General features: G+C 32.3%; 2 protein-coding genes across 2 annotated transcripts in view; both read right to left on the bottom strand.

Moving 5' to 3' along the window:
- Window positions 1–27,397, bottom strand: part of LOC140437166 (protein I'm not dead yet-like) — a 156,315-nt gene that overhangs the window by 118,736 nt on the left and 10,182 nt on the right. The gene's annotated exons all lie outside the window — the stretch shown is intronic.
- On the bottom strand, window positions 14,063–14,797 carry LOC140436011 (uncharacterized). Its single transcript, XM_072524721.1, has one exon. It carries the CDS (start codon window positions 14,795–14,797, stop codon window positions 14,063–14,065), a length of 735 nt encoding a protein of 244 aa, XP_072380822.1.

Genomic DNA, 27,397 nt, shown 5'->3' with positions numbered 1-27,397 from the left:
GATCCAAAGCTCAGAGCAAAAAAGTGGTTGTACGCAGATATTTCTAATAAAGACCCCAAGTTGTCGTTTAAACCGCCCGAAAGAGACATTTGCGATACATGCAGTACATTCACCGCTCAATTAAAAAATAATCTTACTGCAGATGAACTAACCAGTGTACAGGCTAGGCTGATCATGATGCTTACCTAATTGAATCTAAAACTCGGTATAACTTAAAACAATTGGACTTTATAATAGCTAAAGAGTCACCAAAATACAAAGTACTATCTGGTGATTTGCAAAAATGTTTGCCTTTACCACTAACAAACAATTGTATTAGTTTCTAGAAAAGGAAGCTTTGGACATTAAATTTTACATTACATGATGCCAGTGATTCTTCTGTACAATGTATAATGTGGGACGAATCGAAAGGGGCCCGAGCTGCAAATGAAATTTCCTCGTCAATTTTAAAATGGGCTGATAATACAATTCCAGGTAGTCAAGTAGAAGACATCACTCTTTGGACCGATAACTGCTATGGACAAAATCAAAATATAAGTGGTATTATATAATAAATATTATAATGAGCTATTTTTGGATACTGCAAATAAAGACGATCACTCAAAAGTGTTTACTGAAAGGGCACACACATATGGAAGCAGACACTGTTCATGCTTTAATCGAAAGAAAAAGAAAGAAACTCTCCAATTTGGCCATTTTAACACCATGGGACTGGCAACAACTAGTTAGGCAAACATCAGGTAAATACACAGTGCACAATATGGAACTTGCAGATTTCAAAAACTTCAAAACGCTGTTCGATAAGAAATTGTCATCTAATCCTCCTTTTGTAAGTAGAAAAAAAAATGTTAATAAAGACCCTGTTTTACTATCAACATGTGTTTTCCTACAAGTCCAACAAGAACACATTGGAAAGTTCTTTTATAAGACCGATTTCAATAATCAAAATATGTATGAAGTGGACTTCATGAGGTATCGAAGACAGCAAGTAACGTTTCCAGTCCAATTAAATCAAGTCTCAGTAATCCCATTACCAATCACAAAACAAAAGTACAATGACTTAATTGCACTACTGCCTTTTGTTCCGTCAGTTTGTCATGCGTTTTATCAAAATTTAACACATAGCGATGTAGCCACAAACGATTACCCACAAGAAGATGAAGATGATATGGAGCATCTTTAACAATTTTGAAACTTGTCGTCTATAATTTTACTTAATTATTATAACATTATAATATTTACCTCTAATAAAATAATAGTATAGGATGTTTAATGTGTTTGTATTGTTTATTTCGTAAAAACCTTAACATGCAATGCCACATTATTTAAAAAAGTTAGAGGTAAACAACACTATGTCCAACTACACATTTTAAAAAAAATTTTAAATAATGAACCGTATACCTCAGGTATATAACACTTCATGGAATGGAAGACGATTATACACACCACAATAATAATATATTAATCTTGGTTAAATATAAGAAACATTTGAGTATTTACTGATTACAAATTAAAAAAATTTTAAAACTGCTCTCCTGAAAAAGTAAGAAAATGGACATAGTGTCCTTTACCTCCGAGGTACCGAGATATATATATATATATATATATATATATATATATATATATATTTATATATATATATATAATACACATGCAAATTTAACTCAAATCACTTAAATAAAATCTGCCTCCTTACTGAGTTACAGGATGTTTTAATTAAAAAGTATTTACTTTAAAACTGTTTAACATATCCTAGTCATAATTATCAGGAAGTGTAAATACTGTAGACTGTTCTAAATTATTTTAAATAAACGTTTCTGGCTATTACCAGGGAAAGTGCATGGTTGACCCTTCCCAAATTCTACGCCACTGGCGAAATTGCTATTTTAGTGCAATTCTTAGATTATCCAATATTTTTTATGTTAATAACGTACTCTTTATTTGTAACGATAAATTCATTATTTTTCGAGATAATTAAAGTTAAAAATGAAGCCGCACATTTATTTTGATTAATGTATTAATTATGTCGGTGTCATAGGATTGCATTTATTACGCAAATGAAATTTTAATCGCTAGTAACAAAAAAGATAAGTAATGTTATTTATTGAAATTTCTTGAAACGAGTAGATGCAGTTAACATTTAAAAACAAATTGTGGTTCTAAAAAGAACCGTTTTGTTATAATTTAAATACAAGAACAATTTTTATAACACGAAAATATCAAAAAACACATTTAGCTTAAGATTTTATAACAAAACTGTTCAATATGATCCTCGTTTACCTCAATAAGCTTATCAATTCTTTCGTTAAATGATCTTCTAACTTTAAAAAGTATGTTTCGCTAAATGGCAATAAAATTAGCGGACTTTACTATTTGCTGAAATAGTGCTTAACGAATATTTAATTCTTGTAAAGAAAACAACTGTCCTCATTGAGTAATATTAGACATAGACAAGGCAAAAAGCTCGGGTTCGTTCGGAAAAATGTTCAAATAAAATTTTTTGCATAATCAATTTCATGAGAATAAAATAATAGTATAATAAGGTTCAAGAGGTTCAAGTTTTTTTCACAGTTTCAGTTTCTAATTCTTTTGAAGAATTTTTTTTTAACAAATGGTAAGTAAATTTTTTCCGCCCGGACAATTTGTTAGGTTTTTTGGATCATTATGAACAAAAAAGGTCTTTAAAAATCGTAATTTTGCGTTTTTTTTTTTTAATTTTAAATCGTTTATAACACGAAAACGATCAAGTTTAGAGATTTACCAAATACCTATTTAGTTCAGAATGATCAAAAAAATAAAAAAAAAATTGCCCGGTCCGAAAAAATTTATTATTACAATTTGTTTTAAAAAATTTAATCAAATTTTCACCTGGGCGACCTCTAGAAACTAATTTTGGAGTATCTCATAAAGTGAAAAATGCAAAAAAATCTCATGGGAATATTTTTCCGAATGAACCCGAGCTTTTCGCCTTATTAAAGAATAGGTCGAAAGGTCGAGGGTCGAGGAATTGTTTCATCTAGCTGCCGAGTTGCCGACCGAGAAACATTTCATCAGCTTGTTAATACGACCATAGCCAACGCTTGAAAACAAGCATGCACACGCAAAAGAGTAACAAATGAAAAACAAGCACGGCTCACAAAGAAGAAGAAGAAGTGGAACAAATGAAAAATAGGTGTTTGAAATTTAGAATAATACCTCCCAATATATAATGTTTATCTCTGCTGTATAATTATTAAGCATATGAAAAGACATATTATTTTATTTAAGTGCTAGGATAATGCCTATTATTTACATGACGTATCAAGTATTTGTTTTGATTGTTGATGTGTATAAACAAAACGTAAAATTTATGATTTTATTTTATTTGTGTGATTGCCAAATGCGGAAAATTAATAATGCGGATATAAAGTTCATTGATATGTGAATTATATGCGGTTATAAAGGGATTAAAAATACTTAATCAATTGTTCTACTTAGCAGTTAGTTCCTATAATACAAATTCAATCATCAGGCGAATCAGTCTCTATTCGTCGTCTTTATAAATTAGTTCTGAGGCTCATCCGTTACCTTTTGTTCCTTAACCAAGACATTTTCTTTCGCTCTATTCCAAGTTTACCATCAGCCTGTATTAATTGACAACAAATATACGAAAATAGTGGATAAAACAAGAAAACTCTGTTTTTTATTGTAATTAACAGTTGTTTTGTTCTTTTTTATTCTATATATGAATATATGAAGGACTTGTAATAAAATTATAATTGTAATACAATATCAATTGTGAGAATTAATATTGTAATATCAAAAAATATAGACGCATAATGCATTATGTCTAATATTCCATGGTAATAAGATGATAAGTCAAATCTTCCCAGATATCCTTATGAACGCGACAAGCCACAGTATATAAACCGTAGCTATTGCCTAACAGATGTCACCACAGTACTTAAAATCATTAAATTTTTGGTTTTTTGTGTGAGCATTATTTTAAAACGTGATAAGTGAGGGTGAAATAAACACCCTGTAGATAAAAAAGGAATACATAAATAATTACTCATTTTACATTAAGGTAAACAATATGTTCTAGTTTTCAAATTAAGTTTTACAGAAATCATTGACGAATATTCGTATAGGTATCTACATGGTGAACCACAAAAGAAAATTATGATTTTCTCATATTTTTTAAATGTACAATCCTATATTTTATTTTTCAAAATATTTCATTTACAATACTTTTTCATTTTTATAAAGCATTTTCTATACCTAAACTCATTATTTTCCGAGATATTTTAGGGTTTCCTTAAATTTTTGGATTACCTTTAATTTTGTAAGTAGTAGTAACTTAGTCTTAAGTCTCCTAAATAATATAACAAAATTATTTTTATTTAATAAATAACAAATGCAAAAAATAAACCATCACAATATGCAATGAGTGTAACAATTGATGTGATATTAACTAAATAAGTCTAAAGTAAATGTTGAAAAATGTCTACCTCCAACGTTTGTAACCGACACTCAAATCACCGAGCCACGTTTCTTAACATGTAAATGTTGAAAAATTTCCACCTCCAACATTTACGCAAGTTTTTGACCAATACTCAAATCACCGAGCCACGTTTCTTAACATTTGTAAGTCAATATTATTAAAAGCTTCTCTTATTCTATTTTTCATATCATCGGACGTTGTTGAAGGCTTCTGGTACACAAGGTTTTTTATATAGCCTCACAGGAAAAAATACTTTTGACAATTCCGGTGATCACAGCGGCTAAACAGTTGGTCATCCTCTGTCTGTCCACCTCGCAGGAAAGTTATAAGTTAGATGATTGTAATTAAGGGCAGTGCAATGAACTGGAGCACCGTCGTATAAAAACCACATTCTTTCTCGAATATTAAGTAGAATATGTTTTATATATAGCACCATTCAAACGGCCATCAAAAAAATTTGGACCAATCACATAGTTTCCAACAATACCACCCCACACTTTTATAGACCACCTAGTTTAACTATTACTGTTAATACTGTTAATAAAATAGGAATTGCTTGAGGCATTGTAATGAATATTATACCAATTCACTGTTCCATTTTTTTCATAATCGAAAAACCAATTGGTCGCTATATACTTGTTGCTGAGACCATTGACAAAAATCTAATCTGCGATAATTTTTATCTACTGTCAATTCTTGATTAAATGGGGTAGGAATGCATTTTATATTTACGGAGGATTTGTACCGCCAAATAATATCACGTAAATTTACAAAATTTCACGACTGCTGGTGTGCGTATCCTCAGTAGTAGTTAACAGTATATCATATTCCCTTTCTTCACTTATAACAGTTTTGCTTTTCTCATTTTTTCATTCCAACTGACCCAGTGCGAATAAAACAATTCATTAATTTTTCAAAAGCTCTTACGTTTAGCTATCTGTTCAGGATATGGCTGTTGATGTATTCTGGTTTTTTCATAATACCCATTTAATATCTGTTAATCCTTCAACAGAAAAATTAATTTTTAAAATTAAAGATAAGCACACAGACCGATTAAAAAGGTACTAATATGAAAACTGTCATTTTTTCAAAGCCCACTGTTTTGCCGTTGTTAACTGATACAAGTACACTTTCACTTATTAATAATTGATCGTCACAATTGACAGTTTTGAACGTTTTATATGGTATATGGTATATTTTGTGGTCTTTTTGTAATTAGCATGTACTTAGTTTTTTTAGCGTTTATAGTAATTGCCATCTCAGCACTATTCATACTTAAGCTTTCGATACGATGTTATAGATCTTCTATACTCGTTGCTGTGATCACGGTGTCGTCTGCATATCGTAAGTTGTTAATTAATTTTCCGTTAACGGTAACTCCCGCTTTGATATTATTAAGCGTGTTTTGGAAAATTTCTTCAGAATATAATTTAAACAAAAGTGGCGATAAAACACATCCCAGTCTAACTCCTCTACAGATCTTCATTTCTTCTGAGTGTTGCTCATCAATTTGAACTATGGCACTTTGGTTTCAATATAATGTTTGCACTATATTTATGATTTTACTGTCAATGCGCTTGTTCATAAGTATTGATATTAGTTTTTCATGTCTTAATTTATCGAAAGCTTTTTCGTAGTCAACAAAGCACAAGCGTAGATCAACGTTTACATCCCGACATCGCTGAATCAATGTTGATTCTATGAAGGCAAATAGTCCTTCTTGAGTACCCATTCCATTTCGGAATACGAACTGCGTCTCGCTAATATCCTCCTCTAGCCTTTCGTATATTCTCTTCTGTATTACTTTTAGCAGTACTTTTAAAGTATGACTCATGAGGCTTAGTGTTCGATAATCAGAGCACTCTTTTGCTGCTTGTTTTTTAGGGATGGTTATAAATGCTGACTTCAGCCACTCTTGTGGTATTATTCCCGTATCGTACACCGTGTTGAATAAATCTGCCAATACTTCCAAGTTATCCTCTTCCACTAGTTTTAACAGTTCTACTGGTATTTCATCTAATCCAGTTGCCTTATTGTCTTTAGAGTTTTTGATAGCATATTTGATTTCATCTATCGTGATCTGTCTCTCTAGAGGATTTAATTCTTGTATTTTCTGCATTTCACCTCTTTCATCTCGGAAAAGTTCTCTAACGTACTCCTTCCATCGTCTTAATTTCTCTGGTAATTCTATTAGTAGTACTCCTTTTTTGTCTTTTATGTGTCCTTGCTGTTTATTTCGACCCATTCCAGTCACGTCTCTTATTTTTTTGTGCATATTTCTCATATCATATTTTGTTTCTAGTTCTTCTATCTCTTAACGTTGTTTCATCAAATAGATTTACTTATCTGTTTTGATTTGTTCCTTAATTGTTCGTTGTAATAATTGTTTATACTTCTGTAGATCTTTTCTTTTATATTTCCTTCTTTCTTCCATCTGTAATAGTATTTCTTCTGTCATCCACTGTTTTTTAGCCTCTGACCTATGTTGTATCAAACTTTCTTGAGCTGGTTTCAGTAATGTGTTTTTTATATTATACCACTTTTTATTTACATCCCTAATTTGTTTGTTGTCAGTTAGTGTTTTTTGCATATTAACATTCACATTATTTTTTAATTCGTTTTTTATTTCTTCGTTTTTTATTGTTCGATTGTTGTTTTCTGAGTTCAATTCTATTTTATTTTATTTTCACATCAGCAACTAACGGGTGGTGGTCTAAGTTAACATCTGCTCCAGGATAAGTTTTAACTGAGGTTGTAGAGTTTTTATATCTGCTATTTACGAGTATAAAGTCTATCTGGTTTCTGACAATGTGGTTTTCTGTATGTGAAGGAGACGTCAATGTACATAATCTTCTCGTAGGAAGCTGAAACCAACTATTGGCAATTACTATATTCTTTTCTTGTCAGAATTTTATGAGCCTTTCTCCTCTCTCGTTTCTAGTTCCTAATCCGAACTGTCCATCTATATTTTCAGCTGTACCTACTCCAATTTTTGCATTAAAGTCTCCTAAAATGTAAGTAATATATCTAGATTTTGTTAACATGAAAGTTTTGTTATCATGAAAGTTATCAAGACAGATGTTATAACACAAAAAGGAAAAACGATAAAGCTGATCACAACATTTGTAGCTAAAATATCGAAATGACGACACAACGGTTAAATATAACTGAATGGAATTCCAACGGAATGAGTTCAGCCGCTCATAAAATCAAAACATTTATCATTAATAACAATATTGATATTTTACTGGTTGCAGACACATACTTTACAAGTGGCACTTATCTAAAAATACCAAAATATAATATCTATCAGACTAACCTAGATAATGCAGCCCATGTTGGAACTGCAATTATAATACGTAATTCTACAAAACATTATTATCTGGAAGATTATACGAAGAAACATATATAAGCCACATATCAGTAGCACTGGAAAGATTATGGGCACACTGATAATATCCGCAGCCTATTGCTCACCTAAATTTAACGATAAATAAAATCAATATGAAAGCTATATACAAACGCTTGGAAATAAATTCATAAGCGGCGGAGACTTTAACGCCAAGAATGGAGATTCCGATTAACAAACACAAAAGGCAGAAAACTGATGATCACTGTTAGTTATCACCAACAACAGCTTAAACTCAATAACACCAGGTGAACCAACATAATAGCTTTCAGATCCTAAAAAATTCCAAATGCCATTAACTTCTTTATCACCAAGGGTATTTATACCAGACATCTACAAATAGAATCCAGCTTTGATCTTTCATCCGATTAGTCTCCAATTATGTTAACCTACTTCGCTGAGATAGTGCAAAAACCAAAAGATCCACATCAATCCAACGAAAACACAAATTGGGTTGCTTTTAGAGAAAAACTAGACGAAACAACTGAAATAAATGTTTACCTGATATCACAGTATGATATAGAAGTTGCGTTAGAAAATATTGCATTCGGAATCCAAACAGCTGCTTGGTATGCAACTCCATCTATGAATAACAATACATACAAGGATTAAAACCAAATTTTAGTTAGAAATCTAAAAATCTAATAAAACCCCTAAACGACATATGTACTAAAGTTAAAATATTCCAATGCTCTGACCACCTTCAAAGGAATAATAAATTTAAATGTGAAGAACAAATAATAACCAATGGAAATTCTTCTGAATTCCAAGAATTCAGCCTTCCTTGCCAATATATCCATATCAAAATTTAAAAAAATCATATCAATCAATTTTTAACTATATTTCCTTTGCCAAAAAAATTAACTATGAATTGTTAACAATGAACAGAGATTAAAACATTAAACGGAATATATCTTACAGAAAATTCGAATTGCAAAATAACATTTAGAAATCAAGAATTGGTCTTTTTAGAAAAAACATATGAACAACCACTTATAATAAACAATCCAAAAATTTGATTTAATACCATCAAAACTTTACCAATGAAAATTAACCTTAAGTTACTGGAACTTGAAGAAATGGGCCATTTCCTATTCCGGCAACAAAAACAAAATTCTACATTCCAAGCGGATGGACTATTCTACTGAATATTGGTATTATCCTATCTTTATTATATTTTATTTACAAACAAAAAACAACAGAGGAAACATCAGAGGAACATCAAAAAAAAGAAAATAAAATTCAAGCTGAATGCTAATATATCCAAGTCAAAATTTAAAAAAATCATATAGAAATCATCCCAGAAGTAGGGATGATTTCCTAACCTAAACCTAACCTAAACCAATTTTTAACTATATTTCCTTCGCCATAAAAATTAACTATGAATTGTCAACAATGAACAGAAATTAAAACATTAAACGGAATATATCTTACAGAAAATAACATTTAGAAATATCAAGAATTGGTCTTTTTAGAAGAAAACATATTGACAATCACTTATAATAAACAATCCAAAAATTTAATTTAATACCATCAAAATTTTACCAATAAAAATTAACCTTAAGTTACTGGAACTTGAAGAAATGCATACGAATGGGCCATTTCCTATTCCGACGAAAATACAAAATTCCACATTCCAAGCGGATGGACTATTCTACTGAATATTGGTATTATTCCATCTTTATTATATTTTATTTACAAACAAAAAACAACAGAGGAAACCAACAAGAACATCAAAAAAAAAAGAAAATAAAATTCAACTTCCTGAAGGAGCTTTATTTTAAGGGGAAAGGAGTTATAGTGAATAATCGGCAGTATATGCAAATAGTTATAGGACATTGCTCAAGACGGGTATACTTCTTAATTTCTATAATTCAGTTTAGAATCTGTTTTTTTGTAATTTGTTTAAATTACTAATGTTTGTATTTTGAGAACGATTTCCGAAGTGGAAATTGAAACGTCAATAAACGTACTTTAACCTTTAATTGTGACTTATTCCCATTTAAATAGTCATTTCTTGTAATAGACTTGTACTTGTAAAAATTGTTTAATAAATCTTTTTAAAAATTTATATACAAAGTGTTCAAAGTTTGGTTTTATATATATATATATATATATATATATATATATATACATATACATATATATATATATATATATATATATATATATATATATATATATATATATATATATATATATGCATATAATTCTTTGGTAGGTAACTTTCGGAAAAGCGTCAAGTCAAGGATCGGCTAGAGATGGTATAAGCCAGTTTGGTGTAGAACTTTATTCTAAATGTGAAATTTTCGGTGATAGGCTGTCACCTTCATCAGCACCTAAATGGAAATACTTATTTAGTACAAATGGTGGAAGTTAACATTTAAAAATCTACATTGAAAATGTTCAGTTGGTCTTAGTGGTGAAGAACACTGTCATAAATATGTTAAAATTGTTAAAAAATACATTTAAAATTTTCAATAAAAACATTACAACACAAAAGGGTATTTTTACAAATACAACACAAAAACATCTAAAACCAAACAAAAACCGCATCTTCATGTTTAAGGTAGAAAAGAAGAATTTTTCTTCTTTTTTGATGACAATGTTTCTGATTTCTGTCAATACCTAGATGTCATATGTAACAAGGTTATATTAACATCTGCACCTCGTGCAATAAAATGGAACTTGGAAATAATCTTTTAAAGAACCAAAATAGTAGGGAAATGAAGTCTGCTCTCAAGTGCAGGCAGGTCATATGTGTATGTTATGGTAAGCCACCTTCATTTTTCAACCTGTTACATCTTGTCAAGTCCTGCTTAAGCAAAAAAGAATAAATACAACTTAAGTTTTCAACATCTTTCTTACAGTTCATAGAAGAGCTGCAGTTATGGATGTAGCACATTTCTATGAAATTTCTCTTAAATTGGTTGTCAACTTTTTTTAGTACTTCCACATTTTCATAGTTAGCAATGTGTCTAGTATTCTTAATATGTTGTACACCACCTAGAATTAATCAGATTAAAATTTCAGACTCCATTGATGACACACTCACGTGCTTCAATCAGCTTATACTTTATACTGCTAATATCATCATCATCATCATGGCTTATTCACTCCTGGCGGAGTGTTTGCCGCCCTTTTGGGCTCTCTGATTTATTTATTGCGGAGAATCAGTCCGCTGTTGTTTTTTTTTTATTATTATAGCAGCGTGTGTGACTTGGCCCTGTCTACAATTTTCCTCCATTCTTTCCGGTCCTTAAAGCGCTCCTTCCAATTGTAGATTCTCAGCTTCTTTATGTCTCCTAAGACTTGATCTCTCCATCTTGTTTTGGGTCTCCCCTTTGGTCTCTTTATTGTTGGTCTCCATCCAGTTATTCGCTTTAGGGTAGAGTCTGGGTTAGCTCTTTCTGTGTGTCCCAGCCACCTGAGCCTTTGCGTCTTCACGAACTTGATTATGTCTTCACCCTCAATGACTTCTTTAATTTCTTCATTGGTTAATCTTCTAAATTCGCCTACACTTATTCTCACCGGTCCCATTATTCGTCGAATTATCTTTCTCTCTAGGATTTCCAACCTCATTTCATCTTTTTGTGTTAGGCACGTCGTCTCTGCACCATAGGTGATCACTGGCCTGATTGCAGTCTTGTAAATTTTTAATTTGGTTTTCTTACTAATGTACTTTTCTTTCAGGAATTTTTGGTAATTCCAGTAGGTTTTATTACCCAGTAGGATGCGTTAATTTATTTCATCCGTTCTATCATTTCTGTCATTCACCATCACTCCCAGGTATTTGAAACGGTGTACTCTTTCAAATGTATATGCACCAAGCTTAATTTCTTTCTCTATGTTCGTATTCTCTCTTGAACACTTGAGGTATTTCGTTTTGCTTTGGTTTATTACTAGCCCTCTCTTCTTTGCTTCTTTATCTAGTATTAATATTATGTTCTGCATGGTTTTTAAATCTCTAGTAACCAGTGCAATATCGTCTGCATACGCTATCAGTTGGGCTGAAGATCCGATAATCGTTCCCGTAATTTTGGCTGCTCTTACTGCCCCCTCTATGGCAATGTTAAATAATGTTGTTGACAGGGAGTCTCCCTGTCTGACACCTACCTCCATTTGTACTTCATCTGACGGGCCTTCCCTTGTTAAGATTCGTGCCTTGGATTCCTTCATCGTCATTTTCGTGAGACTTATTAGTTTTTCTTGGATACCTAATTGATTCATATCCTTAATTAGCTCCTCCCTTATTACACTGTCAAAAGCTTGCTTGTAGTCAATAAACAGTATATGTAGATATATTCCGTGCTCGTAACTTTTTTCGACGATTTGCGTTATAATGTGTATTGCATCTATTGTTGACTTACCTTCCCTGAATCCATGTTGGTATTCACCTATTTTTGTTCTAGTTTCTTTTTCTATTCTTTGTCTGATCAAATTAGTTAATATTTTGTACATTGTATTTAATAACGTGATTCCCCTGTAGTTAGTGCATTTCGTCTTGTCGCCTTTTTTAGGGATTGGTGTTATCAGACCACAATTCCAGTCGTTCGGCATGCGTTCTTCTTCCCATATTCGTTCTATTAGGTTGTGGATTCTGTGGGCTAGTTCCTCTCCCCCTTTCTTGAAGAACTCATTTATAATGTCGTCTGGTCCTGCTGCTTTCCTTGTCTTTAATCTGTTTATGGTCGCCAATACTTCGCTGTATGAGGGAGGCTCTGATTGTTCTCCATTCCTATTTTCTGTTTGTTCTTCATTTTCTGCATTTTCAGCCTCGTCTTTCTTTTTAAACAGTTCTCTATAGTGTGTTTCCCATTCCATTTTTCCAATATTTGCTGGTATCTCTTTTTTTCTCTGTGATTTTATGTATTTGTATAGTCTTGCATTGTCATTACTATTGGCTTCGAGTTCCTGCAGTAATTCTTCGATCCATTTCTTCTTTTTTGTTTTGCAGCATTTGTCTGACTCTTTCTTCTTCTCTTTATAGTGTAGGAGATCTTCTTGTTTCCCTGTGGCCACCCACCTGTGTCTTGCTTTGTCCTTGTCTTTACTAGCTTGCTCGCATTCTTTATCGTACCAATCCTTTCTTTTATTGTCTTCCATTAGTCCTATCGTCTCCTCTGCTGTTGTTAAGATACTATCTTTTATGTCTTCCCATGTTTTATCTATGTTTGATGGTTTTAGGACTAGTAGTTTTTCTTCTAATTTAGTGCAGAATTTTCTGTTTGCATTATCTGTATTTAGTTTCGACCGATTCCACCTCTTTCTTTTCTTTCTGTCGTTTTTATCTTTAAGTATCTTCAATTTCATGTCGCCTATCACCAAAATGTGATCCGAATCAGCATTTGCTCCCCTGTATGACCTTACATTCTGTACAATTGTTCTCCATTTTTTTGAGATTAGGATGTGGTCTATTTGGTTTCCATCTGTTGTTCCAGGTATTAGCCACGTTACTTTGTGCTCTTTTTTGTGCTTGAATTGAGTGCTAATAATAAAAGTATTGGTTGCTGCTGCTAGATTACATATTCTCCTGCCATTGTTATTCGTATTTTGATGGATCGTTTCTTTTCCTGCGATTTCTCTGTTCGTGTCTTCTTTCCCTATCTTTGCGTTGAAGTCTCCTAGCAGGATTAGTATGTCGTTCTTTGGTATTTCTTCGTACAATTCTTCAAGTTTCTCATAGAATTCATTCTTTTCTTCTTCAGGAGCATTCTCAGTAGGGGCATATATGTTGACAAATCTTAAATTTGCTTGTTTATTTTTCATTCTAATATATGATATTCTTCCATCAACCGCTTTAAAGTTAATAATCTTGTCTCTTACGCTATTACTAACTAGAAAGGCAGTTCCATTGCGCCCCTGTTTGCTTTCTCCTGCGTAGTACATTGTGTAATTTCTTCTAGCAATCATCCCTTCTCCTGCCCACCTTATTTCTTGTAGCGCTAGTATTCCCATCTTGTATTTTATCATTTCTTTTGCCAACTCTTCCATTTTGCCTGGTCTTAGAAGTGTTTTGATATTCCACGTTCCTATTCTTATTTTTCTATTTTTGTTTTCTGCTTTATTTTGTTTTATTTTGTTTTTGCGTCTTTTCTTACAAAACGGTTTCATGTCCGTATTCATTGCCAACTCCGTTATACTGTCGCCGTCTTTTGTTATATTTTTTGTCAGTTTTTTGACGCCATTTTCATCAATTTTCCTCTTGGATCTATATTATCAGATATGGGAGATCTGTCGTTTATTGTCCTAGCGTTACCCTTCTTCTCTTCAGGTTTCTTCCAATAATTTACATCTATGCCTTCTAGTTGCTCCAGTGAGAACGGTTCACCATTTATCCATAATTTGTTGTATTTTAATGCGGCTGTGTGTCCTTCCTGGCGTACCATTTTCATGAGCTGAAGAAGATGCTTCCTTTCTTGTAGTATTTTCTTCGGGAAGTCCTCATTGATATATATTTTAGTTCCTCTTAGGTTTTTAGCAGCCTTCAGAATTTCCATTCTCGTAGCTTCCTTTTTCATTTCTAATATGATGGGTCTGGGTACATTTTGGGGATCACCTTGTCTGCCTATTCTTCTCATCTCTACCAGTTCTTCATCTAGGTTTGTTTGTACGCCGATTTTTTTCATTATCCCCTTTATCTTATTTATCGTCTCTTGTTCGCTTTCTGTTTGGTTTTCTTCGACCCCCTGTATTACTATGTTTTTTCTTCTAGCTTGTCTTTCCAGTATTTCGATTCTAACTTCTTGTTCTGTGATTTTAGTTCTCATTGCTTTGTTATCTGCCTTCAACTGTTCGTTTTCTTTATTTAATTTATCCAGGTCTACTTGCATTTTATCTATTTTGCTTTCGATTCTTACATTTCTTTCGTCGATTTTCTCTAATTTTTCTAGTATCTGCTCCATTGTACCGCGGTAAGGGTGTCTGCCCAATCGACTTGCCGGAGCTTCAACCCTTCTCAGCACTTTAGAGTTATACTCAGATTTGGATTTTCGTAATAATGATTCGGCTTTAATGCAGAAATTTTTCAATAGCCGGCAACGTCGCTTTTATTATTTACTATAAAAGAAGAATTTTTCTTCTTTTTTGATGACAATGTTTCTGATTTCTGTCAATACCTAGATGTCATATGTAACAAGGTTATATTAACATCTGCACCTCGTGCAATAAAATGGAACTTGGAAATAATCTTTTAAAGAACCAAAATAGTAGGGAAATGAAGTCTGCTCTCAAGTGCAGGCAGGTCATATGTGTATGTTATGGTAAGCCACCTTCATTTTTCAACCTGTTACATCTTGTCAAGTCCTGCTTAAGCAAAAAAGAATAAATATAACTTAAGTTTTCAACATCTTTCTTACAGTTCATAGAAGAGCTGCAGTTATGGATGTAGCACATTTCTATGAAATTTCTCTTAAATTGGTTGTCAACTTTTTTTAGTACTTCCACATTTTCATAGTTAGCAATGTGTCTAGTATTCTTAATATGTTGTACACCACCTATAAAATTATTTGACATTTTGAATGTTATGGATTATTGTTAAAAATAAACATTAAATTAAAAACTTAGCGTACTTATTTAAATTAATAGCTCTATATATAAAGTCAAATATACCTGGCCAAAAAATAAACCTCATAACTAATATCGAAGCAGTAGCCGTAACAGTACTGGCCCTACTAAAGTTCAATATTTGTAGCATCTATATTTCACCAGATCAAACTCTTACTAAATCCGAATTACTGAATCGTCTCCAACAAATTCCCTCACCTCGAATAATCACGGGAGATTTTAATGGCCATAACATTACATGTGGATCAAATAAAACAACACCGAGGGGAAATATGTTAGAAAACGTTTTTAACACAATACCAACTAAAAAATGGAAACTAAAAAAGGCAAATTGGATTGAATTTGAGAAAATTGTACAAGACAGAATTAATCAGATTAAAATTTCAGACTCCATTGATGACACACTCACGTACTTCAATCAGCTTATACTTTATACTGCTAATATAGCCATAGGAAAATCTCAACTTTTAAAAAAACACAAACCAGTTTACTGGTGGAATACACAATGTGAGGTCGCTATTAAATTAAGTAAGACAATTTGGAACCGATACAAAAAGTACAAAAGTATTGATCTATTAGCAGAGTACAAAAAACGTAGAGCTGAAGCCAGAAGAATCATAAAAAAAAGCAAGCAAGAATCATGGCAGAAATTCTAGCATAAACAGCAGTACAGATATTTCATCCGTTTGGAAAAAAGTTTAAAAAATAACCGGACAGCACACCTACCAACAAATTGTAAGTCTGGAGAAAGAAAAAACGTTACTAGTTAATTTACAGCCAAAATTAATTAACAGCCAAATTTACAGTAACGAATCACTAATCTACAAACAAGAGGAGGAGGCAGTACCTAGTACAATCTCTGACGATTTCAACCCAATCAATACACCCCTTAGCTATGGGGAGTTTAAAGAAGCACTTAATAGCATGAAAGACACTTCACCAGGTCCAGATGACATACCAATACAATTTATCAAAAAACTTCCCATAGTATCAAAAGAGTTTCTGCTCAAAATTTTTAATATTATTAGGTCACAAAAATCATTCCCAAAAATCTGGAAAAATGCCATCGTTATCCCGATTATAAAAGCAAATAAAGATAAATTACATCCAGATTCATATCGTCCTATCTCATTAACATGTTCCTCACGTAAACTTAAGGAAAAAATAGTTAACAAAAGATTAATGTGGAACTTGGAACACAATGATCAACTTATCATCGAACAAGCTGGATTTAGACCAGGTAGATCTACAAACGACAACTTATCGATCTGGAAAACGCTATCCGCGAAGCTTGTAAAAATATATGGCGATTTACTCTGACATAACTAAAGCATTTGACACAGTATGGAAACACCGTATGTTGAACATTCTAAAAAAGCTGGGATATCAAGGAAATATCTTGGCCTACATAAGCAATTTTTTAACTCAGAGAACATTTCAAGTTCGAGCAAACGGTGCTATATCTTATATTAGAGAACAACAAAATGGAATCCGACAAGGATCGATTATCAGTCCTACTCTATTTTTAATAGCAATAAACGATATAATAAAAATCATTGCGAAACCTGTTCAGGCAAGACTATATGCTGATGACCTGATTCTTTACATCTAAGGTAAGAACGTTAATAATATGGCGTCAATATTACAAGAACACTTAAATAAACTAGTAAATTGGTCCCTAAGGTCTGGTTTTAGTTTTTGTTCTAATAAAATAAAATGTATACTATTTTTAAAGAAACATGTCGAGGATAAACCAATCTTTACTCTTGAGAATCAAAATATTTCGTATACAAACGAAATAAAATTCCTAGGAATGAGATTTGATCAACAGTTAAATTGGAAAAGTCATATTTAGCAGTTAGTTCTTTCATGTCGAAATGGCCTTAATTTGTTAAAGTACCTAGCTCACAGAACTTGGGGTGCTGATGGTAAAACACTGCTCATGTTATATAGATCCTTAATTCGTTCCGAGATGGATTACGGATGTGTAACATATGCATCTGCCAGAAAAACAACGTTAAAACCTTTGGATACGTTACAAAACACCTCCCTAAGGATTATAATTGGGGCATACACTACAACTCCTATAAATAGCATACAAGCCGAAATAGGTGAACCCACGGTAAAGCTTCGTAGACAGCTGTTAACGCTAAACTACGCTTCTAACATACAGTAAATAAAAGAATTCCAATAAATAACATTTTAAACATATCTATGATGAATGACTTGTCAAATTTCAATTTTCCATATTCCCGCAGAATCCATCATGCAATGAAACTACTTAACTGGAAGCAATTTCCACCCTTATATCAAGACAAAAATATACAGTACAATTCCAAAAAAATAGCACTAACCCCAATCTTATCATACAACACTTCAGAGATCTAATTAACTCTCATTCCGATTACACAGTATACTACACAGACGCGTCTAAAACTGAAAATGGAGTCGGGGTGGCAATAATTAACAACACAGAGATTCTCAAACATAGAATTCCAGACACTGCAACCGTATTCACAGGAGAAATTTATGCAATCTACCAAGCATTACTACATGCAAATGCGAATAAGGAGAACAAAATGTTAATCGTGACAGATTCTATTTCATCAGTACACCTAATCAAGAAAATATACACCCAGCATCCATAAGCTTTACTAATAAAGGAAGAACTAAATAAATTGCATACTAAAGATATAAGTATCAAGTTTCTCTGGGTCCCATCACACGTCGGAATAGCAGGTAATGAAGCAGCCGACTGAAATGCCAAAGAAGCCATAAATGATAACAGTACCCAAATGTCTCTCCAATCTGTTAGTATGGATCTAAAAAGCTACTTTATAAAACATATTTTTGAGATCTGGGACAATAAATGGAAATCCACACCATCAAAGCTTCAGGAAATAAAAAATAAAATTGGACCATGGCAACCACCCGATCTATCTAGACGAAAGCAAATGATCATATCCCGTTTACGACTTGGACATACCCAGTTTTCCCATGAACATGTATTTAAAAAAGAAGAACAGCCAATTTGTGATCAGTGCGGTTTACCCCTTACAGTAAAACATGTGCTAGTGGAAAAGTGCGAAAAGTTTAATATCCATAGAAATAAATACCATCTACCAAACAATCTTAAAGACATTTTAAACTCAAATAACAATATTGATAAACTACTTCTGTTTTTAAAAGATTGTAATTTATTAAGTAAAGTGTAATTAATTGCTATCGTTCCGCTAATAAACTTATTGGGTTAAAGCGGGTTTTTTGTAAATAAAAAAAAACAAAAATATTCATTACTTTCTTAATTATAAGATGTTAAAAGCATCTTGGAATACCCTGTATACATCTATATTATTGGCCAATATTTTAAGTCAGATGTATAAAAATAGAGTCTGTAAATAGAGCTTGTATCAATAAATCAAAGCAACAAACATAGAAGCAAAAAAACCGTTTAAAATCAAGTCAGATTACTGAGAACGTTTAATATTGGATGCAAGTCATTTATCTGGCTTAAAATTTTCTATAGATATAGAAAGAGTTATAGATTTTCATAAGAAACCAAATTATCAACTATAATTATTGTGATGACTTTCAATTTGAAAAACAAAATATCCACTAACAATCCATTTTTACTGTTAATCAAATATTATTAAAATTTATTTATATCAGTGATTACGTTAAACCTTTAAATATCGTTTACATAATGTATAGGAAAACTGAGATACACTGGATAAGTCAACTCTTTCTGAATGCAGAACGCTTATAGTAACAAAAGTAGTACCATTCGACGAAAACGGTGTCTAACAATGTGGTGTTCAAGACATTAAAAGTTTATTAAAGATAAGTGATACGAAATATCTAAAAAAGTAGAAAAAGTAATAAATATATACTCGATTGGAATTAACATATTGACACAGGAAAGCTGAGTATGTGAAATTAAAGGAGAGCTTAAATCAATAGTACGTTGTGCTGTTTATTAACATATTAAATACAGGTATTTCAAAAAATCGCAGTTTAATCATTAGATCGACCAGTAGATATACTTTTCATTCAGATCCCTAACCAGCTTAACTGTATTTACCAATAAAGAAATAGTCAGTGATACTTCTCAAGCTATACAAAACGGGCAACAAATAGGAGTGGTATATAATAAAAGGTAGGCGGGGGTAGCAAAAACTTAATACATTTACATATTATTAATTATCTATATAAATCCATTCTGTATTAATTGTTTCCTTAGTTATTTTTAAAAACCCACAAAGGATTTGATTTATGTGAAAAATTTTATATGAAAAATGTAAGAGGGAAGTTTGATTTTGGAGAAGAGGTATTTGCTCTTTCGTCAGAGTATGCATCGAATACTTTGCATCAACAGCATATGTACAGTCAAACATCTAATGATTGATATCATCATTATTAATAAAATCAATGCTGGAAAATGGACTACTTCTAACAGATTTGTATGGAGAGGACGTTGTGGCTAAAACAGCAAAGGGATGCCCACATGGAGAAGTGTTTTGTCCCCTCCTGTGATCACTTGTGGTAAATGACCTGATATGGCTCCTTGAGGCGCAGGTGGTAGAAGTGCAGGCCTATACGGATGATCTAGAAATTGTGGTAAGAAGAAAATACGGAAATGTTCTATCAAGCACACTTTAACAAACATTAAATATACTTACTAGGTGAAGCGATAGGGAAAAATTATCTGTCAATCCTTAACTCTGTAGTAGTCAGTTTCATAAGGAAATGGAACCTATATAACATCTGGAAACCTGCTCGGAAAGAAGCGAATGAAGTCAAATACTAGATAAGCGGCTTACACGGCAAGTTTTGGCTTTGGATATGTCAAATGATATGTGTTAAGTAATGAAGCATGAAATCCGAACAGATGTACTGGCTATATGTCACTGTAGTCAGACCTATGATTACGTATGTATTACTATTATGGTGACTACCAGAGAGTAGCTGAATAAGTTTCAACGACAAGCATGCCTTATCATAACAGGAGCAATGTAGATTACTCCAACCACCTCCATGGAGGTCATACTTGACGTACCTCAATTGCAAATATAGATGAAGAACGAAGCAAAGGTAAGACTTCCTTACATAAGTCGACTAAGACTCCAGAAGATGGGAGTGGAATAAAACGAATCTTAAAATGTCAGATCAATGCTGGCATAGAGATGGCTTTAATACCAATACAGGGGTTGGAGCTGAAGTGGACGGAGAGAAACCAAGGGTAAACCTTAGTGAAAGCCTAGGTAATTATCTTCCAAGCAGAAATTGATACTAGAGAGATATGCCTGCTTGAATTAATAAAGGGGAACTACAGGCACAGATCTATAAAAAATATGTCGGATAGCCAGGCGACATTACAAGCACTGAAATTAAATCTAATTGACTCCAAGTTAGTTTGGAAATGTCTTCAGAATATGACTCAAATCAGAAAAGTAACAAAGGAAGTTTACTCTAGGTGTCTGGACATACTGGTATTGAAGGGAACAAAAAAACATACCTTCTTACTAAGGAAGGAGTAAAAGAAACATTTATAGGTTTAGAACCTTTCGTTGGAATAACAAGAAGCTCAACCAAATGAACGATATCGAACTGAGCAGAACAGACGAAATGTAACCACTGGTACGAACATATGGGTCTTGGTTAATTGTGATATCATTCACATAAAGTGCCATAGGTTAATTAATTAACTCAATGTAATGTTTATTTTATAAAATTCTCAATTGTCACATACTTATGAAGATTGGTTTTTCAATGGTATTCCAGGGAATAAGTTCCTACTATTCATTGATTACAACTGTAAAAGTTAGTATCTACGACTTCTTATTTGATGATTCCATAAATCTTCAAGTGAGCTGGGATTAGGACTGTTATATACTCTTCTTATTAATGCAATATAAACAGCATAAAAGTAGTCAATTTAATCTTTCCAATCATTAGGAGGATAATCATATGCGTCATGGGAGCTCACATATCTGGTTATCTTTGCCCAACAGAATTTCATGCAAAGTATTTCTATGATGCAGTCTGGTTAATATTCTTTCCAGCAATATTACGATTTAGCACCAGATTAGTCAACATTAGCGTCTTGTTTATGTTGATCTTTAGTCAGACCTCCAAGCGTGATTTTTTCAACATTATAATTGAATCATCCATAAGATCGGCTATAAGCACTATATCATCTGCGAATCTCAACTGACCGAGTTTTTCTCCATTTATGTTGATACCACACTCATTTAGGTCTGCCTTCTATAAGTATGTTCTAAAAGTATCGTGAATAGCTTTAAAAAGGCGGTGTCTCCTTCTCGTATTCCTAGTTATATAAAGATTTATTTGTTTCTTGTTCAGTTAGTCTTACGCTAGCCATGAAATTTTGGTCGATATATTGGATTATGTTAGTGTAGCTTTGGTCTATTCATCCCTCTATCAATGCTGTTAGCTTTTTCTGCTGGCTTATAGTATCGAATGCTTTTTCGTAGTCTAAGAATATGAGTATCAGTGCCAACGGTTTATTGAAATCTGCAGACTTATCTATCAGGCTCTTTATCACTAGTAAATTGTCGTTAGCGCTGTGTACCGATGTAGACCCAGTTTATTCTCTGGGCTGATAGAAGCCTTAGTTAGTTTTCAGTCTTTTTTTGATAATTTTGTGAAAAGTTTAGGTATATATATATATATATATATATATATATATATATATGTGTGTGTGTGTGTGTGTTTCAGCAAACTGATGGGACGGTAGTTTTTTAGGTCGGTTATGTCTGCTTTCGTGTGTAATAAAACAATGACTGCCTTGTTTCATTGAGAAGGGGTTTTTCCTTGATATATGCATTCGTACATACCAAGATCGTATATTCCATGCTTTATTACGTAGATTTATTTTCGGGAGATTCTTAGCATTCTTAGGAACATGATTTTACGTCAGACTTATACTGAGAATCCTGTTTCTAAGTTCATTCGCATGGCGAAGGTGAATAAAATAGACAAATAAAGTCCTGAGAAGACTTAAGTCTAATGTTAACCGCAATATCACAGCTAGTTCGGTCAATATGTGACTGCCACATGCGATATTCTAAATTAAACCTATAGAGAAGTATCCTTTAATAGTTTTAATGCAATAATGCCATACCTGCTGTCCTTTATTAACAGACAGTTCTTTCTGTCCAGTCATTGACAGACCAATGTCAACAGAAAGGTTTCTTATTTGAAACGCTCGTAAATTATCACACGTGTTCCTGGATTAATGTTATTCTAAAAATATTCGTATAATTAAAATAAAATAATTAAATTAAGAGTAATAAAATATATGTAAGGTATATTAAAATACAACTTACTTAATTAAAGGAAAAGAACTAAGTATTCAAGAAAGTTTCAATTTAAACAATTTACTGTATTATCAAGGAGAAACTAGTAAAATAAGAAAAACGGTCGATGTAATTAAATTTTTAAAAATTTAAACCAAGCTAGAATCTAGGTAAATATTACACAGTGTGTCCGTAAAGTATGGAATAAATTCGATATTTCCTAAATGAAAAACCTTTTTAAAAAAATCTAAAACACGTCGATTTTTAAATTGAATGTTCTACATTTTACAATAAAATTTCATTATACAAGGTGATACACATTATACACCCTGTATTTTAGGACATTGTTAGATCGATAAAAATGAGCTGATTTCAAAAAAGTATAATACTCGGGTCTAATGGATATAATTTTAAAGATATGCGCTTAGAAAATAAATTATTTATTATCAATTGCAAAAAAGTAGCCTGCTTGTAGTTTTTGGTAAACTGTAATTATTTTTAGTAACGTTCAATAACAATTAAGTAGTACAATAATTGTATTAATTCGTGAATGTTCTGTATTATTGCTTAGAATTAATTTTAAGTAGAAATGAATTTGAGTGTAAAGCAAAGAATTGAAATAATCATGATGATTGGATATGGAGACAAATCGCGAACTCAGACGAAAGTGTGTAATTTATTGAATGATAAATATCCAGAAATACCCATTACGTAGTCAACAGTAAGTAAGATTGAAAAGAAATTTCGAGAAACTGGTACGGTTGAAAATGCACGCAAATCAGGTCGCTCCTCTGTAAATTATTTTACAACATTAGATGTTCTACTTGATTTTGAAGAAGATGCGCACACTTCTGTTCGTAAGGTTAGTAGTAATCTCGATGTTTGCAAAACAACGGTACACAAAGTACGTAAAAGTAAGTAAAGTAAGTAAAATGCACAGTTGTACAGGAATTAAACGAGGATGATCCAGATAAAAGAATGAAATTTTGCGAAATAGTGATGGATAACAGCCACCGAAAACCTCTCTTGGTTCAAAATATTATTTTTTCTGATGAGGCTACATTCTTATTAAATGACGAGGTCAACCATCAGAATTGTAGATACTGGGCAAAAGAAAACTCCAACTGGATACTGGAACATCATACACAATACCCGCAAAAGGTAAACGTATGGGCTGGCATTTTAAGAAATAAAACCATTGAACCCGACTATTTCGAAGGTAATTTAAACGGGCCAGCATACCTTCAGTTTTTAAGTGGGTGTCTCGTACCTACTTTAGTTAATTTATTCCCCAGTACAATTATTAATCTTGGAGGTTTTGATAAAAGTTTATGGTTTCAACAGGATGGTGCACCTTCATATTATGCTTTAAATGTTCGGAGGTACCTAAACGAATTTTTTCCGAACAGGTGGATTGAAGACGTGGACCTATTGATTGACCAGCGAGGTCGCCAGACCTCAATCCTTTGGATTATTTTATGAGAATGTTGTTTATAAAACGAAATCTGCAAATATTGGAGACTTAAAAACAAGAATTTGTAAAGAAATAAACAATATTTCTCAAGAAAGCATAAACAAGGTTTTACAGGAATTTGTACAACGTTTGGGTTACTGTCAAATACAACAAGGGCTACAATTCGAACATTTAAGATTAAGTCATGTATTAATTACTGGATTACTTTCAAGTTATTTATTATAATTTATTTATAATTTATTAATATTATAAATCAATAAAAATCAATTTTCTAAGCGTTTATCTTTCAAATTATATCCGTTAGACACTCAGTATTACACTTTTTGGAATCAGCTCATTTTTATCGATCTAAAAATGTCTTAAAATACAATGTGTTACATTTAAAAAAAGATCCGATGACGTCATCACTGTAATGTGTATCACCTTGTATAATGAAATTTTTTTGAAAAATGTATAACATTAAATTTAAAAATCGACGTGTTTTAGATTTTTTTAAAAAGGTTTTTCATTTAGGAAATATCGAATTTATTCCATACTTTACGGACACACTGTATGAAATAATTACTAGAGCTATAACATATTTTAAATAAATAAATAAATAAAGACAACTTTTACTTTCAAGAGTTTTGAACTAAGGAAATTTGTCGACTTAGAAACTTTTACCTTTAATCACAGTTGCAGATAATATTTTAATTTATTTCTTACGTACAAATTTGCAATCTGCCCTCTTTGGACAATTGGCCCTCAAATTTGATAAATTATTTAAAGAGCGAACATAAGCGAAGATTACCTGCCAGTACATTTAAAAGATTTTCTTATCTTCTAGACTATTTACTTATTAAATGTATCCGATAAGTCTAAAGGTTTGTATCTCTCGAGTCTTCTCATTTCTCTGGTGTTGTGTAATAGATTTAACACTTTAATTAGGGTGGACTTCGAACCACATTAAACATTATACTACATTTTTTTATTTCTTCGCACACGATACTAACTAAAAGGGTTAGGAACGTAGTATGGTGCATAAACAATCTGTTTAAGGGCCTCCGACTGGAACCTCTGCAGGATTTTAATATTTCATTCGATTGCATGCTTCCACAGTTGAATGTCATAGGTCCACACGGATTTTAGAATTACTTTATACACTAATAGTTTGGTTTTTAATAATAGTTCAGATCATGTTCAGATCTTCTTCCAAGTAACAAGTAAAGCTCTCTTAATTTTAATCCAAGTTGTTCTCTTTTATTGAAGATGTGATTTCTCCATGTAATTCGTCTATCAAGATGATGGTAATTTACACTATCGGATTGTGGTTTATCTTGATTATTTAAGTATACAGGTGGGCATTTCTGAAGTTTATTTGTAAAAGTTACTTGGTTAAATAGTCAAAAACAGTCACTAAAACAGTTTTCAGTCTTGGACGCATCGGTGTATAAAATTTCATCAAATTGTGTTAAGTTGAGAATGTTTTAAAATTATTTTTTAGGATTGAATTTGTGGTTTCTGTTTTATTTAATCTGCATAAATCACTATTAAATATTGGACGATTGTGCATCAATGGAGCTGTCTTAGGTGAGTAAATAGTAACATTATTTAAAAGGTTGATAGAATCCAATAAAAGCGATAATATTTGTGGTAACTGAGTGTGTGATTGAATGCATTTTCTGGAGGGGGCTCTATCAGATTAATTAGTTTTATTACCGGGTTACTTGGGTTTGTTGGTACTCTTACAAAGTATGAAAATAGAGGTTGTTGCCTTTTTAAATAGAGTGGTGGCTTTAAACCTCCAAAACAAACACTTTCAGCGGGGCTTGATTTAAAAGCACCAAGACATAGTCGTAGGGATGTTCTTTGAATTGTGTTTAGGGACCTTAGTGAGGAGCTACTAGATTGACGCTCTATATATTTTAAGGAGAGATTCTTCATCATTTTTCCAAGAGTAATTAGCAAGAGATTTCAGCAAATGGATTCTTTGGGCACAGTTTCCTTATGCCTAAATATGCTTAAACTAAATATGTTGTCTCCAGGTAAAGATTTTACCAAAGGTGACACCCAGAAGTGTCAAACGGTTAACTGTTTGTAAAGAAGTCTGTTTAGAGATATAGAAGGTAAATTAGGTCTATGCTTTTTGGTAAAGTGAATTAATTTCGATTTAGAAGCTGAAAACACAAATCCAGCACGCGTAGACCAGGTATCTATTTTGTTTATTGTATTTTGTAGCAAAGTGCTGGTGGTAGCTGTGACTAGTGCTGGTGTTAGTATATTATAATATCAATGGCGTATATCTAGTACCTGACTGATGGTTCTTTATATGAGTGAAAGTCATTCATGCTAAATAAAAATAAGGTAGTGCTTAAAACGAAGCTCTGAGGTAAACTCTTATCCAAAGCGTGTGGTATATTTTTCCATTTGTTAATACTCTAAATTGTTAAAAAAAATTTTAAATAAATAAGTGTTACCAGTGAATAAGAATATAAATCGGAAATTGAATATTCACGATTCAGCCTAAATATGTGCTTTCTAAACGTTGCAAAGCTAGCAGACGACAAATGCACTGGCATGGGGATTTATAATTTGATGCACGTCGCGTCATGCCAATTTATCTAGACAGAAATCCCTTCGTGAAAACGATTTCCTAATAGTCCATACTAGAGTAAAATAATAAAAATAAAAATAAAATAGACGGTTTAGTTTTGATCTCGCTCATTCGCTATTTCGCATAAGTTCGCTCTGATGAAGCCCAGAGCCAGAAATATGCATATCAGTGAATGATGGTGCTCTGTAACAAAATCAAATCTAAACTGTTTATTTTATTTTTATTGTTACCAGTTAATATTCTGATAATTTTTTGAGAATTAGAGATATTTCTATAGTGCCAAAGGCACTTTGAATATCTACAGTTGATGTGATCAAGTTATCCAATGTACTTCGATTTGATCTGAAGCATGTTTGTAAGGGGTCGAGAATATTATTTCTTTCTGGATACCATAGCAAGCGTTTATTGAACAGATTTTCAGTTCACATAGTGAACAAATGAGAGAAATATGATAGGAATTTATTGTACTTGCTTGTCGCCATAACGTTGGGAACTGGTTTTGAGACCACATCTTATTATATAACTTTAGTAGGTTGAGATGTGTATCTGGATG

Source organism: Diabrotica undecimpunctata, chromosome 3 (genome assembly GCF_040954645.1).
Source record: "Diabrotica undecimpunctata isolate CICGRU chromosome 3, icDiaUnde3, whole genome shotgun sequence".
NCBI classification, from domain to species: domain Eukaryota; kingdom Metazoa; phylum Arthropoda; class Insecta; order Coleoptera; family Chrysomelidae; genus Diabrotica; species Diabrotica undecimpunctata.
Note: the sequence above shows the minus strand (reverse complement) of the source record. Positions and strands in the feature narration are given on the sequence as shown.